We start from the raw sequence: 15,408 nt of genomic DNA on the forward strand, positions 1-15,408 counted from the left end.
TTTCTTGGCTTTCTCAACAGCAGGGAGATTCAGGCTTGCTAAAGCCTTTCCCAGAAATGTTCCCTACAGAAGGAAGCCCACACGGGTGGAATACACACTGCTCATTCAGTTCACCCTGGTGCTAGTATCAAGTGCAGTGAGTACTAAAGACTGAAAGGGCCTTCCCAAGACACAGCTCTGGGACTGTTCTGGGTTCGGCTGACTGGAGTCAGCTCTTTCCCCAAACTCCTTCAAGTCAGTAGAGCTATATCACCAATGGTGGCTTATCACAGTATTTGCTGATAGCAAGGGTCACCTTAACTGGAATATATCACACTATTTGGCATTGTAATTTTTTTTTTTTTTTGACATAGAGTCCCATATAGCCCAGGCTATCCTGCAACTCAGTTTATAGCTGAAGATGACCTTTAACTGGTTCTTATGCCTCCAGCTCCTGAGAGCTGAGATTACCGGCATTTGTTACTATGCCCTCTTTGTGCAATGCAGAGTATTAAAAACCCAAGTATTCCAGCAAATGAGTTGCATTTGTAGTCCAGAACATCTACTGAAATACGAGTCATAATGCTTTGTTTTAAAGCAATGCCAAGGGGTTTGGTGGAACATTTGCTTGGCGTCACGTCAGCCGCTCTCTGGTCCATTTCTTTGTGCACATTTCCATTTCAGAGAAGAGTGGGTGCAGAAGTCCCCCAACTTCTCCAACACTCTGGCAAGCAGAGTTATCTCTGGCTCAGACCTAGCTTCTCAGTAGCAGGCCAAGTGGCCACCATCTCTAGCTCTCCTACCCTAGGCTCCCAGGCACTCAACTCTGAGCTATGAGACCTCAAGTTCTCCCCAAGGCTGAGGTCTGAGATCAGGATGCTGCTCTGGGATGTGTGGGGTCTTTCATGGAATTCCTGTCTTCCAGGCCTTCTAGGGTCCAAAAGAGGCAGTGATTCGAATGAAGACACCCACTGGGCTTTCCTGCCACAACACCACCAGAATCACACTGCTGGCTTCCTGTTTCTCTAGGTTGGCCTGCCCTATCCTCTAGAGGCAGCTTTGTGAGTCCCCATCACGCATCCACTCACTTGTAGAAGGCTTGGTTCTCAATGCCACATTTCCAGAGGTGCTTGCAGGCTTCTGGAGTTGGAGCAAAATATGTGAGAATAATCTTTTTTTCCTGCAAAAAATCCCAGAGAGAAACAGCTGAGGTGGGTGGAGAAGCCTGGAACCCTGTGATAGAGAGGCCCTCCAGCAGCTGGCTCTCTAGAAGAGGGCTTCACGGCGATTTACCACCTCACACCTGGCAAACCTAACAGAGCTCTTGGTGAGAAGCAGAAGATCCATCCACCTGGCCTTCTCTGTGGGGGAGAGAACCTCATTTGACATTTCCTGGAGGCCATTCTCTGGGTGGATCCTCTGGGTGCTACTAGCATAAGCCAGGCCTTCCCATCCTCACATACCTCCACCTTTGCCTCAACCCAGGAGGCAGATGGCCTCCTCTGGATTCCTTACTCTTCGCTCCAACTATGAGGGACTGTCACAGTGCCCCAGCCCTCCCTGAAGAGAAGGAAGCTGACACTCACCTCTTTCTGACTTACATATAAATAGAAAGTTTTTCCTTCAAATTTCAGCTTGGTCACCTCATTCCTAGAAGCACAAAGAGAGTGCCCGTCTGTCACCTGGCTGCAGGCTGCTTGCTCACAGTAATGTAGATGCACAGCCCACCCGACTGGAAGGGGCTCCAGGCACAGACACAGTTTTAGCCAAAATTAGAACTGAGAACAAGACAGTAGCGCAGTGGCCTTGGAGAACAGTCATTGAGACAGTTCGGCCCACAGTTTTCCAATCACACTGTAATATTGGGGTGAGAGGAGGATTTCGGGCTCATCAACAGTGGCTAGGAAAGGGCAACATTTGCACGGAACGTGAGTGCAGGAAGAGGGCACCGTTGCCAGATTTGATTCATAGCACAGGTACGTTATCTGATGGGACTGTCGAATAGAAGATGCCACAGGTAGCTGATGAGGCCAAAGTTGAAAATCACAGCAAATAATGAAATACAACGCATCCAGGAGCTGAGGGTGCTGAGTCTTTCGGGTGACTGTGCCACTGGATGGAAAGTGCAGTTTAATGCAGACAGATGTCAAACAATCTCAGGGAAGGGTGGGGGCAACATACCAAAGAGAGAGAGAACAGATTACATGGAACAGTCATGCAGGGTACTGACCGGGCAAGGGGCTTAGGGGTTATTGTAGAAAAATCCTTGAAGCCACCAGCCCAGTGAATGGCTGCAGTAAAAGAGGCAAACAGGATACTGGGGTACGTCACCCGTGGGACAGACACAAATCAGAAGAAGTGACATGGTTACTGTACATGGCACAGCCTAGGCCTCACCTCCACAAGCTGCTTTCAGCCTTGGCTACACTTACAGAGTGGGAAAACTACCCGGGACTTCTGTGGATGTCCCTGAGAGCCACCAGGCCTCCCCATCAGCCAGCCCTGTGTGCCCAATCAGGGCCCGACCCCTATGGGAGTTTTCATTTTTTCTGCCTGAGACCCTCTAAGGAGGTCTGGTCATGCACATCTGCCATCGGTAGGCATCCAGTCACCTCTAGGGAGGTTTCCTCACTATTCTAGTAAGTGCTAAAAAGGCAGTAATCACCAGGTACCTGATTTACGGTTGGACAACATCAGGGCAGGGGGATATGACTCGCTCTCACTCAGAAGTCATGGCTGGGTCAGTGTGACGTTTTACAATTTCCCAGTACAGGTTTAGAACTAGTGCAAGTTTCTTTGTGTCTTTTTCTGTCGCTTTTGGCCGACCAACCATCAACCTTTCACTCAGGTAGAATACAGTGAACATACAAGCGTGGAGGATAGTTTTCCTTTTATTTTGCCTTTTCGAGATGAGGTCTCACTTGTGTAGCCCTGGTTATCCTGGGACTCACTGCATAGACCAGGCTGACTGTGACACGTCCCAGTCAGACTTCTGAAAAACACTTTGCTGGCTAGGAGACAGGAAACCCTCACATTGTCACACGGAAAGTACCAAGATGGGAGCCAATTTGGGGGATCACAGGTGTGTTGGATACTCGACGATACCAACTGCCTTGTGAAGGGGACCCAGTGCCACATGTCTGAGGAGTAGTTGCTTGTGGACTTGTTAATCCTATTACCAGCCTCCACAAGAGCAATCTGGGGCAGGAAGGTGGCTGGTGGCTGTGTTATCAGTTGAGTAGGAGAGCGCGGGAAGGGATGACTACAGCATCCTGAGAAGAAAACTCATGAGAAAATGGCTTTATTCACGCCATACTTCACTTGTCTAGAGGGCAACAGAAGCAAGGCAAGGACCCTGGTCCTAACCAGATTCTCCCAGACCAAGGAAGCCATGTATTCAACCTATTTGTCAGAAGGTCTAGCTAGCTTAGACATGGCAGGCTGAGGCCCAACACAGAATTGAAATCACAGGGGGGCTCAAACTGTGTTCCCTCTCATAGGTCCACCTCCCCTTTAGATTTTAGATTTGTGTGCTTATTATTGAGTGTCTGTACAAGTTAGGAAGCCAGAAAGGGCCCATGATGGAGGAGAGGGGAAGAAACCTTTAGAGAGGGTGGTAGAATATGTATGATGTGAAAGTGTGTGTGTGTCTAGGAGTGGGGACGGGGATGAGGATGGGGAGGGAGAAAGGGATGGAGAGTGAGTAAACTAAAACTAAGCATGAATGAAAAACCTACTTTGTAAATAAATTGAAAAATATACTTTTTAAAAAACAAATTTGAACAGAGGTACTTTGTATGGGTAGACAATCTCTTCCCCAAAGAGACGAGTTATTAAATGATCAGTGCCAGTGTGGATGTCTCTACTAGTTATTGGCTAGGGAGGCTCCCAGAAGCCCCCCAAACCATATGGGGTATTGTTGTTGCTCTTGTTGCCCACACTAGCCACAGGGTAAGGCCATATTGCAGAAGATCTAAATCACTTTGGTTGTAAGACATAGAGAAATCAACCAGGAAACTTCCTTCTAGATAGCTTTCCTCGTGCCCAAAAGTGGAAGAGTTACCAATGCACTTACCCAGTGGTGGCCCCTGCAGCTACAATACTAACTTGTCAAGCAGGGTGTGCTCACTGCTACCCAGTAGTGGTAGAACTGTTGGGGCACATACGACTGCTTTTTGATTGGATTTGAGGCCATGGCTGAACACCTGTGTTGCTAAACAAACTGTTTTCTAAATATCTATGTTTATACCTTAGATCAGGGCTAAGTCTTGGTCAGTGAAGCTGCTTTTTGCAAGATCAAACCAGTTAGTAATTCCAGCACAGATGGGGGATGGGCACATGAAGATCCAATACTATCTAAGGACCTACTGGCAACAGATGGCCGGTGTGTGTATGCGTGCGTGCGTGCGTGCGTGCGTGCGTGCGTGTGTACGTGCGTGTGTGCGTGTGCATGTGCGCGTGTGCATGTGTGTGGTGTGTAGTCATTTTTCTTTGGGGTAGGCTGCACATGCAGGCAGCACTGAACTGTCCTCTGACCATCTCATATGGGCTGTGGTATGTGTGACCACTACATACAAAATATGTAAGTGTAGTAAAAAATTGTTTTAGCCATGTGGTGGTGGCACATGCCTTTAATCCCAGCACTTGGGAGGCAGAGGCAGGTGGATCTTTGTGAGTTTGAAGCCTGCCTGGTCCATAGAGTAAATTCCAGGACAGCCAGGGGACTATGTAGACAGATGCTGTCTCAAAAAAAAAAAACAAAAAACAAAAAACAAGCCGGGCAGTGGTGGTGCACACCTTTAATCCCAGCACTTGGGAGGCGGAGGCAGGTGGATTTCTGAGTTCGAGGCCAGCCTGGTTTACAGAGTGAGTTCCAGGACAGTCAGGGCTATACAGAGAAACCCTGTCTCAAAAAACAAAAAAACGAAAACCAAAAAAACAACCCAACTCAACAAACAAAAAGAGATGCCCTGAAGGAGAGGCATGGGGGGAGGGGTGTCTTGGGGGAGTGGCTAGAGGAGTTGGGGTGGATAGTATCAATTTTATACATTGTATATATGTATAAAATTATCAAAGATTATAAATATTTTTAAGAAAAAAATGACAGGTTTTCAATTATGCAGAGTACCTTGGTGAGACCGACAGATGTTTATAGGGACAAGGCAGCAAACAGGTCCCAAGATATCTATATGTCAGCACATAGAAGTCTGGGTTCAGCCACCCCCAACTGAAACAAGGAGGGGAAGCAAGGTGGGAAGGTGGCTCCTGCATACTAGACATGACAGGGAGAGGGAGGGGGAAAGTGGGGATGTGACTCTCAGAGGTTAAGGGACATGGAGCCGTAAGGATAGAGATATGTGAGCTGGCAGTATCTGAGCTCTTGCAGACTGAGCCCAGAGGGTGTTTTACATGCCATAAGTGACATTAATTGTCTATGAACCCCTCTCTTGTTAGAAGAATAAGTGAGACATTAGGCTACGTATTGTGATGTTCCTGAATGGCCTTAATTAAGCCGGCAGGGGCCCTCAGTGAGTGATGGACCCAAAGACTTAGTTCACTTGGGGACTTCCCTTCCCTTACGTTGGCTCCAGTTGCAGGCTTCCCTTGAGATCAAACCCCAGTGCCCTCTCTGTCTGCAGAGGCTGTTGACTCTCAGGGACACCCTTTGAAAGGACAGGATCTCATGGAGAAGACCGCTACCTTGATCAGCTCATTCTCAACTCACGGCTTTGGGGAAAGCTGCCATCCATAGCTGCCCATCACAGACAAAGGACATGGGTACCATAGCCCCTCCCTAGTTAATAATGCATGAGGAACCTGTTCTGGAGATGAAGACAGACACTCACCATTTAATGAAGTGGACCCTCTTGTTTCCTTGAAGAACAACAAACCCAAAAGGCGTGAAGGCCAGAAACGCAGCATTTCCTGACACATCCTGTAATAAAGAAAGACTTCTCACTGGGCTATAGAGGTGCAGGTGTAGAGGAGAAAGGGTGGAAAACACATTGCTCTAAGTCTGTGGTAGTGGCAAAAACATTTGGTCCTAGCACTCAGGAGGTGAAGGCAGGAAGATCTGAGGTTCAAGGTCACCTTCAGTTACATCGTGAGTTCAAGATCAACCTAGGCTGCATGAGCAGTCTCAAAAACCATAGACAGACACCCATGCTAGTTATTCTTAGGGGAAGCAGGGGAACTGCCTTTTAGTAGGTCACCATAGGATGCACAGGGCATTTCAGAGTACAAGTCCAGTCTTGTATCCAGAGCACGAGTCCCAGTCCTGCAGCTTGCCAGATGAGCCTCAGTGTGATAGCAACTGTACGATGGGTAACATTGTACAGTGTGTGGTAAGGAAACTAGCCTCTGTAGGCTGATATGCATAGCCAGAGAGACAGTCAAGAGCACTGTATTGCTGGTGGGATTTAAAAATAGTACAGTCACTTTGGGAAATAGTTGGGAATTTTTTCCAAATGGTTAGAGACAGAGTTACTCCATGACCCAACAATTCCACTTTTAGGCATATGCCCAAGAGATTTTTAACACGTCTATAGGTACATGAAACTTCAACTATTTAGGGTAGCCAAGCAATGTAAGCAATCCAGTCCAGCTGCAGAGAAGAACGTTCGTCAATCAATAGGCAGATGAGCAAGTGGTGGGGAGTGGTGCATTGGGATATTAATCAGCAGCAAAGAGGAATGAGGTACTCATATATACAACATGGATGGACCTTTATGGGGGTCATAAAAATATTCTAAAATTAGATGGTAGAGGTGACTGAATGTGCTAAAACCACTGAAAGGGTGAATTTATGACAGTGTGTGTGTGTGTGTGTGTATGTGTGTGTGTGTGTGTGTGTGAACGACTACTAATCAGGCCTATAATCCAAGGCTGAGGCAGGAAGATCGTAAATTAAAGGTCTGCCTAGGCTACAGAGTAACTTCAAGTGGGTAATTTAGTAGGAAATTGAAGAGGACTGGCAATTCGATTCAGCGGCGGAACACTTGCTTAGCATGTGTAAAGCCCTAGGTTCAATCCCAAGTACTGTCAAAACAAATCAGCTAACAGAGGCAGCTTATCACTGTCTCTGTAGACATAATACCATGGGATTAATACCTCGGAGAGGTTTAGATGAAGACATAAGCAGCAGAAACTGGCTGAGTAGAACTGCCCAAGTCTGTCAACCGCAGACTGGGAATTCTGCTGAGCAAGTGGGGTGAAGGTGCACCAAAAACCACCGGGCCTGGTACCCTCAAGTGGAGGATTCCAGGGGGAAGAGGTTGCCTAGTGGAGGACCCTCAGCTTCTTTTGGATCAAGACACTGGGTCTCGTGAAATGGGAGACTGCTCACTTGGATCTGCTTTCAGAGTGATGATGGAGATTTCTGGAAAACCTTGTCATCAAGTGGGCACTTCCGGTTTCTCTCAGCCTCAGAGCTTTGCCACCCTGGCACAGATATTTAGCCTGTCTGGCCTTAGAGACAGGGCTCCTCGGAAGGGCCCAGTGAGCCTAACCTCATGGGAAAAAGCAATTGCCTTAAAGCTGCCTCACAGAGTCAGGCTTGCAAGTGTGAGCATTTGAGCCCAGGAATATGTGTGCTTTCCAAACCTTTTGGACTAATCTCATCACTATCATTTCCTCTGGGCGTGTGGAGAGCCAGACACTTGGCCACAAAGCACAGGGTCATTTAACCCAAGGGCTTAGTGAAGGGCTTTTAAAAGAAGACATAAGCCTGGTTTCTTCTGAGTCACGTGTCTGGCTTCCTCCTACTTGTCACCAGTGCTTGGAGGTGATTTAACAACATATGAGTACAAGGTATGGCACACAAGCATGGTTCCTGCCTGTCAGGAGGTGGCAGGCCTAACTCGGCTGAATTGGCATAAACGTGGCAGCCAATCTAAGATAGAGGGTGGGCATTGAAAAGTTTTCTGTCCCTGTGCAGGGTGGACCCACAGACAAGAGAGGCAAGGGGCATGACCTCGTGTAGAACAGGCTATAGGGAGATTTAGCAGATAAGGTGTAAGACAGTGATGTGGGTCAGCGGCACACGGCTATGGTGGGGGAAGTATGTACTCACAGGGATAAGGGAAGGCTGGAGTAGAGGTGGAAAGGGTGTCTCATAGACCCTCCTGAGGCACAGGAAGGGTCTAGAAAGAAGAGCAGCTAGGGCAGTGGCTCTCAACCTTCCTGACCCTGTGACCTTTAAATACAGTTCCTCATGTATGGTGACTCCCCCCAACCATAAAGTCATTTTGTTGCTACTTCGCAACTGTAATTTTGCTACTGTTATAAGTCATAATGTAAATTACTCATCTTTAGAGCTTGCCACCCCGGCACAGATATCCAATAGTCTTGGGAGACCTCTGTGAAAGGATCACCCTAAAGGGATTGAGACCCACAAGCTGAAAACCTCTGGGGTGGAGGGGTGGGAGGGTCAGGCCTGGAGAAAGAAAGAAGTGAGGAAGCTGGTGGCTGGGAGGGGTCTCCACTCTCTCCATCCTTGGTAGCACGTGAGCAATTGGGCAGAAGAGCCACAGGCCTGTTAGGTCCGGGTCTGGCTGTGCTGCGTGACTGCACCCAAGTCCCTTAGTTTCTCCACATTTTTTTTTTTTTTTTTTGGTAAACAAAGTCAGTTTAATGTCAAGCTTTTCTGTATGTTGACCTTTGTATATTTTTTCAAATATTAACAATACGAAGCTATTATGGGCTGAAAAAACAAACAGTATTTCCAGCAAAACAGGATTTTTAGTTAGTAACAATTTGACAAGGCGGAATGTTAAAAATTGGGATTATTATCTTAACGACCATGTTTAGTATTTGAAACCATGGCAGTACATGTATTGCCCAAAAGAAATGATTTTTAATTTCTATCTTAAAAGGTAGACTCCTAAGCCGGGCAGTGGTGGCGCACACCTTTAATCCCAGCACTTGGGAGGCACAGGCAGGTGGATTTCTGAGTTTGAGGCCAGCCTGGTCTGCAGAGTGAGTTCCAGGATAGCCAGGGCCACACAGAGAAACCTTGTCTCGAAAAACAGAAAAGAAAGAAAGAAAGAAAGAAAGAAAGAAAGAAAGAAAGAAAGAAAGAAAGAAAGAGAGAGAGAGAGAGAAAGAGAAAGAAAGAAAGAAAGAAAGAAAGAAAGAAAGAAAAGAAAGAAAGAAAGGTAGACTCCTAGAAACAATGCTGCCTTAGTTTCTTTTCAACAGGCAGGTCTCTAGAACACTCTAGGACACTCCAGAAGACCCTATATTACTACCCGAGTTTCTCCACATTTTAGGTAGGGCAACTGTTACCTCAGAAGTTCTGCATAGTGGGCGACCATGTACACTAATGGCTGTGTCAACAGGAGCACAGCTACCGAGACTCTTGGCATTTCAGACAAAACCCCAACATTTCATCTTCTTTTCTCTGATATTGACAACTAAGGTTTTGTAGTTAGGAGCTGGGTGTGGAAGCAGATCTTCGAGCAGGAAGATCTGGATGTGAGTAGAAAGGAAGGGGTTGGAGGCAAGACACAGGAGGTGAGACTCAGGGAATGGTCTCTCTCCGGCCACAGCAACGGCTGGAGGTGGGGGGCCTGCCAGGCAGTATGATCCAGACATCCACAGGCAGCCTCCCTCTGGTCCTAGGACCAGATAAGGACACATTGGAAGAAAGCAACTATCAGCACGCACAGGACCAACGTTAGCTTCTTAATCAGTCCAGGAGAACAGAGCCCAGCCATAGCAGTCTGCTCTCATTTAATTATCAAAACGATCCCTCTTCTGTCCTCCCTGGGGCTGCATGCCCCAGATTCCCTGGGCCCAGTAATTGCCTCCCTGTTAATAGAAATCATCAGTATTTATTACACTGACTGTGCCAGCTTATTTCAGCTCTCCTTGTAGCAACATTAAGGCGGGGGGTGCCTCACATCACCGAAGTGAGGCTACTTAATGATAAGAGTGAGGACTTCTGAATCGCTCCCTGCCTTGGAGGACTGAGGAAACACGGCCAGGGCCTAATAAAAGGACCTGAGGGTCATGTGAGGACTGAGGAAACATGGCTAGGGCCTAATAAAAGGACCCGAGGGTCATGTGTGGAGTCTGCAGTGGGGCCCTGCCATAGCCCAGATGAACGGGAGGCCCAGGTCTGGGAATGTGGAATAAAAGTCTCTCCCTTCCCCAACAGTAAGTCTCTCAGGCTCCTCTCCTATACAGCTACACAACAGTGGAAATGATCTGAGTTCAAAGTTTTCCTCTGCCTCTGGGGGCTTTATTAACTATGTCTTTCTAGTACATCAACTTTCTATAAAACGGAGAAGATTGCCCACCGGAGACTGGCTGAAGAGTCAGTAACAATTAACTGGGAAGGAGTACTAGCTCTGGATGGGAATCGGCCCACATGCATTCTCCTCTCCTTCCTTTCAAGGATCTGAAAACTATGGCATGTGGGATTGGGCCACACACAGATTGGGCCTCTTCAACCTCTGGGTGCCCATGACAGACAGACTTGTCAAAGTCAAGGCTGACCCAGGAGTCCACGGTTCAGAAGTACACATGGATTTAGGTCAGACTCTAGGCTGGCTGTCAGTACCCGTGGCTTCCATAAGCAATAGCAAAAACTGTACCTGCCCAAGGTCAGTTCTCATGTTCTGGGGCACCGCCTACCTCTGTGTGCTGTGAATCTTATTCCTCTTACACGAGGCCTCAAGGGGACTGAACTAACACTGAGATGATCACCCCATCTGTCTTTAGGACAGCTTTTCTGTGCAATAGGGAAGATTGCATTTCAGCAAGATGTGACTTACCAGTTCAGGGAACAAGTTCTGTCACACTTACAGCAATAACTCACAGATGAGAAGGGGGGTGGGATCAGAATCCAGCAAGGCCCCAGTAGTTGGCCAGGACTAGAGCTTAGGGCAAGATCCTCCCAACACTTCTCTCCTCTGAGGGTCCCTGCTGCTTGCTGAGAGTGTGTAAGCCATTTGCATTTGCAGAGTAGCTAAAAGATTTTTTTTTTTTTTTGGACAGCATTTCGTTGTGTAGCCCTGAGGCCAGGCTGGCCTCAAACTCACAGAGACCCATCTACTTCCTCCTAAGTGTTAGGATTAATGGCATGAGCCATAGGCTTGGCTAAACGTGTAGCCCAGGAAGAGTCTCAAACTATTGATTGCAAACCTCATGCCTCTGCATCTTCTTCAGCATAAACTACCAGTGTGCACCATCACAACCAATCTAAACCAGATTTGTTATACAAAGAATATATTTAGGAAGCTTTGCTCGTTCTTATGATGATATAAAGTCTTATATCATGTATAAAGACATGTGTAGATGTGCCCATGACTGCCAGCCCTGAGAATACAGGCCTGTCTGGCAGTGAGCTGCCCAGTGGAGAGGGGATTAGGTCGGGGAGGAACTTTGCGCCCCAGAATGTTCTCTCAAAGGCAAAATGAAATCACCTCCCCAGGGCTTTGCCTTTGTGTCCCTTGGTTTTCATTCTGTTTCTTATATGTTGGATTGTATCCTCTCCCACCAAATTCAGATGTCCTAGCTCCAAGGACTGGGAATGTGACCTTTTTTTTGAGATATGGTCTTTAGAGATTAAAATTAAGCTGAGGCTGTGAGATGAAGCCCCAGTCCAGTATTAACTGGTGTCCTTCTCGAAGGAGGGAGATTTAGACCCTGACACAGTGGAGGAGAGACAAGATCCAAGATGAAGGGGGATGACTGTCATCAAGCTGAGATGGCTGGAACGGATCCTTCTCTCAACTCTCAGAAGGAGCCAACCGGGATGGTGAGATGGCTCAGCGGGTCAGAGCACCGACTGCTCTTCCAAAGGTCGTGAGTTCAAATCCCAGCAGCCCCACGGTGGCTCACAACCACCCGCCATGAAATCTGACATCCTCTTCTGGTGTGTCTGAAGACTGCTACAGTGTACTCATTTATAATAATAAATAAATTAAAAAAAAAACATTAAAAAAAAAAAAGACAGAGCCAGCGACCAGCACGTAGAGTAACAGGGATGTGAGCTGTAGTGGGAGGAAGTGGCCAGAGCCAGGAAAGGCTGTGGATCTTGTTGCTCTCAGGGGTGGGCTTACCAAATTCATCTCGGAAATGCCAGGAACATGTGAATGAATAATTACAGAGGTTTTCTGGGGTGCTCTGTCCCTAGTTGGGTCCTGCTTTACTGTCTCATAGGTGCGTAATGGAATCAAATGTGACTCCATTGCAGTCCCATGTGGTGACTTGTGCAGCTATCAGGAATAAAACCCACTCTTGGAAAGAAACAAGATTATGGGTCAGTAAAGGGTGCACAGTTGCTGATTGTTCCCCATGGGGAGTTCTCCACATGTCCTTTTGAATGATTTCCACCAAATTACCCACAGCTGCCAAAGCTGGGCACTGGATTTGAATTTGTTATTTAGATTGCCTTTGCCTGGGATCCTCTGACAGTGATGTGGTAGCGTAGAATCCAGAGGGGGTTTCAACATGGCACCGATGCAGGCAGGGGTGCTTCTGTACACTGAAGGCCTATGGGTACTCTCTGTACTTAGATACAGGAGACACAGTCAGTGAAGACCACGGAGGGGAGTCTTACCTTACATGGGTGAGGGTCCACTCCGTAGGTCTCTAACGTCTGTGCCTTTCTTAAGAAATTCAGCTCAGATGTTGCTGGTGTTTGACCACTGGAACGAAAAGGAGATGGTCTCAGGGCTCTGGTCCCAGTGGCTCCCTAGGGGTGAACTTCCTGTTAAGAAGTGATTGGCTAGGTGGCCTGCAGCGCTGGCAGAGCAGCTTTGGCAGCACCTTGGAAGCTTGGCCTGGTTATTATATACAGCTGGACAGGGACAAGGGTTTTATACAGCTGCATGGTGGAAGCAAGGTTAGCTAATCTTGCTAGGAGCAGTCTCCATAGCAGCTTCAGGCTGTAAACACCTTGGGGGAAGAAAGCTACTGTGGACATTTTCTACACACACTGTCAACAGTTTCACTTGACCCTGAAGAAGACTCTTCTATCTCTCTGAGTCTCATCTTGGGTGGGAGGAGGCTTTGCTACTCCCACTGGGATGAGGCATTAAAAAAAAAAAAAAAAAAAAAGACGTGATTAGAGTAGGCCACACACTCCCATTTTGGCCATAGAGTGTTTAGCTTGGTTGTAGAACTAACTTTGGAGACTCAAGTTGAGAGGCTGAACCCACTCCCTCTTGGGCCTCCGTCTTAAAAGGAAAAAAAAAAGCCTAAGAACTTGACCTGCAGTAGAACCCAAGCTGCACCCATGGACCAGGAAAGACCCAACGGCTTGTCCGTGGCCAGAGTTACTCCCTAGCTACTTCCTAGCAGCCGTTAATCAAAAATGAGTCTGATCTTTTCAGATGTGCTTTCAGACCGTTTGTGATCGTTCATGGTCTTGCTTCAGAGCACACATCTGTCGGCTGACAACAGACATTCAGTTAGATACTTGCCAGGCTGGACACCCATTCCCTATAAAATCTTGCTCTGCTGAGGTTTCGAGGCTGCTCCACCTTCCCTTCTCGTCCTGCTATGTCAGGGTTGGGTTGGAGGAGAGCCCAAGCCTGAGCGTATAATAAAAAGACCCTAATATGATTATACTGGAGACTGCTCCTTGGTGGTCTTTTGGCGTTCATGAACACTTCCTGGCACAACAAAGTCTAAGGCTGAAATCAGAGTGAGGAACTAGGCAGTGGTGGCACATGCCTTTAATCCCAGCACTTGGGAGGCAGAGGCAGGTGGATTTCTGAGTTCGAGGCCAGCCTGGTCTACAGCGTGAGTTCCAGGACAGCCAGGGCTACACAGAGAAACACTGTCTCAAAAAACAAAACAAAACAAAACAATTCAGAATGAGGGCTAGAGGGACAGCAGCAGTCAGGAGCACTGGCTGGTATTCCAGAGGACCTGGGTTTGATCCCTAGCACCCACATGGCAACTCCCAACCTCCAATAACTCCAGTCCCAGGGGATCGAGTGCCCTCTTCAGGCCTCAGAGTGCTCTGCACACCCACCATACACAGACATCCATGCAGTCAAAATACCCACAGGCACAAATACACATTAAAAATTAAAAAACAAAACTCAAAGTGAAACAGGCTACATAATGAGTCGGGTGGGCTCAGTCTGAAGAGCAAGGAGCAGGAAGGACTGCTCTGAGGTTACATTCTGCTGAAATACAGACTGAAGTAGACATGCTAGTGTGTGGTGGCTGTAATCTCAGCAGTTGGGAGGCAGAGGAAGCGGCGGGATGGGTCAGGAGTTTAAGGCTAGCCTGGACTACATGAGATCCTGCTCAAAAAACCAAAAAAATGAAATCAAAACTGCTACGCACACTCGTCTACTCCAGTCACATCCATAATATCGGGAATAAAATCCTGATAAAGGATAAGAGGCAATAAGAATCCAAAAGGAGTTCTGTGCCTCCTGGATTTCAGACTAGTAGCTGGTATCCCCTGACTCAGAGGTGTTTCAGATTAGTCTTTCCAATCATCAACACGGCCTCATAATTAGGCATAAAGATACCCCAAGTAATGATTTGTAAATGGTTAAGATTGGGCATTGTCTCCTGGCCGACACAATGTTTCCAACTGTCCTAGTTTAATGTTTTAAGTACTAGAGAGTAATTGAAAGGTTTCTCTCACTCTAAGACATTAGCTGAAAGAGTTAGGTCGGGATTCCCCTCTGCCGGCCTCCAGCAAGAACCAGAGAATTAGCATAAGAATACCTCAACAGGGAGGGCTCCACCCCTCTTCCTCCTGCTTCACACCTAGCTACCAGACCCTGCTGACCTGGGTGTGGGGGTTGTTTTGCCTACCGGACTTCAGTCTAACAGAAGGACTGGGAGAAGAAAGACTTGGACTCACATGCAGGACTAGCAAAAGAACTTAGATGGGCTAGGACTCAGATTCATGTATCTCTCGCAGTCCCCCGGGGCCAGAGCACTTGGGCCCGGGGGATGCAGCACCAGTTCAGAGGAGATAGCTGCTGCTTTAGACCCAGTATGTTTCAGATAGCCTCAGATGTACCTCAACTATTGAGCTGCCAGATTTTTCATTTCTCTTTTGCAATGATTGTAAAAGCCTCATGTCATTTTTAAAGAAATACACTCAGACCTTACACCACTCGTGTCTAGTCTGTTTGTCAAAAGCCAAATCCCGTGCACACCTGGCCAGAACTCCTCGTCCAGCGGAACAAGGGACCCCGTAAGAAATCCCGGTCCGCGGCACAAAACAAATAAGCAAGCAAACATCATCACCAAAATCCTAAAAGGAAATGCAGGGTGGGCAAAGCTAGCTGTTGTGAGCTTAGTGTCTTACCTCGTGTGTGTGTGTGTGTGTGTGTGTGTGTGTGTGTGTGTGTGTGTGTGTGAGAGAGAGAGAGAGAGAGAGAGAGAGAGAGAGAGAGAGAGAGAGAGAGAGAGGGAGGGAGAGAGAGGGAGAGAGAGGGAGAG

General features: G+C 47.5%; 1 protein-coding gene across 3 annotated transcripts in view; it reads right to left on the bottom strand.

Annotated features, from left to right (window-relative positions):
• The window catches only part of Frmd5 (FERM domain containing 5), a 269,855-nt gene that overhangs the window by 11,099 nt on the left and 243,348 nt on the right, over positions 1-15,408 (bottom strand). For 2 of the 3 annotated variants that reach the window (XM_031371682.1, XM_031371681.1), the window contains exons 7-10: positions 12,548-12,635; positions 5,826-5,914; positions 1,566-1,629; positions 1,068-1,159 (exon numbers count right to left, since the gene is read on the bottom strand). In XM_031371682.1, the coding sequence (XP_031227542.1) occupies positions 1,068-1,159; positions 1,566-1,629; positions 5,826-5,914; positions 12,548-12,635 (333 nt within the window). Of the gene's footprint in view, positions 1-1,067; positions 1,160-1,565; positions 1,630-2,209; positions 2,271-5,825; positions 5,915-12,547; positions 12,636-15,408 lie in introns of all 3 variants that reach the window. The other variant, XM_031371683.1, reaches the window with a different exon arrangement.

Source organism: Mastomys coucha, unplaced genomic scaffold, assembly GCF_008632895.1.
Source record: "Mastomys coucha isolate ucsf_1 unplaced genomic scaffold, UCSF_Mcou_1 pScaffold15, whole genome shotgun sequence".
Taxonomy (NCBI): domain Eukaryota; kingdom Metazoa; phylum Chordata; class Mammalia; order Rodentia; family Muridae; genus Mastomys; species Mastomys coucha.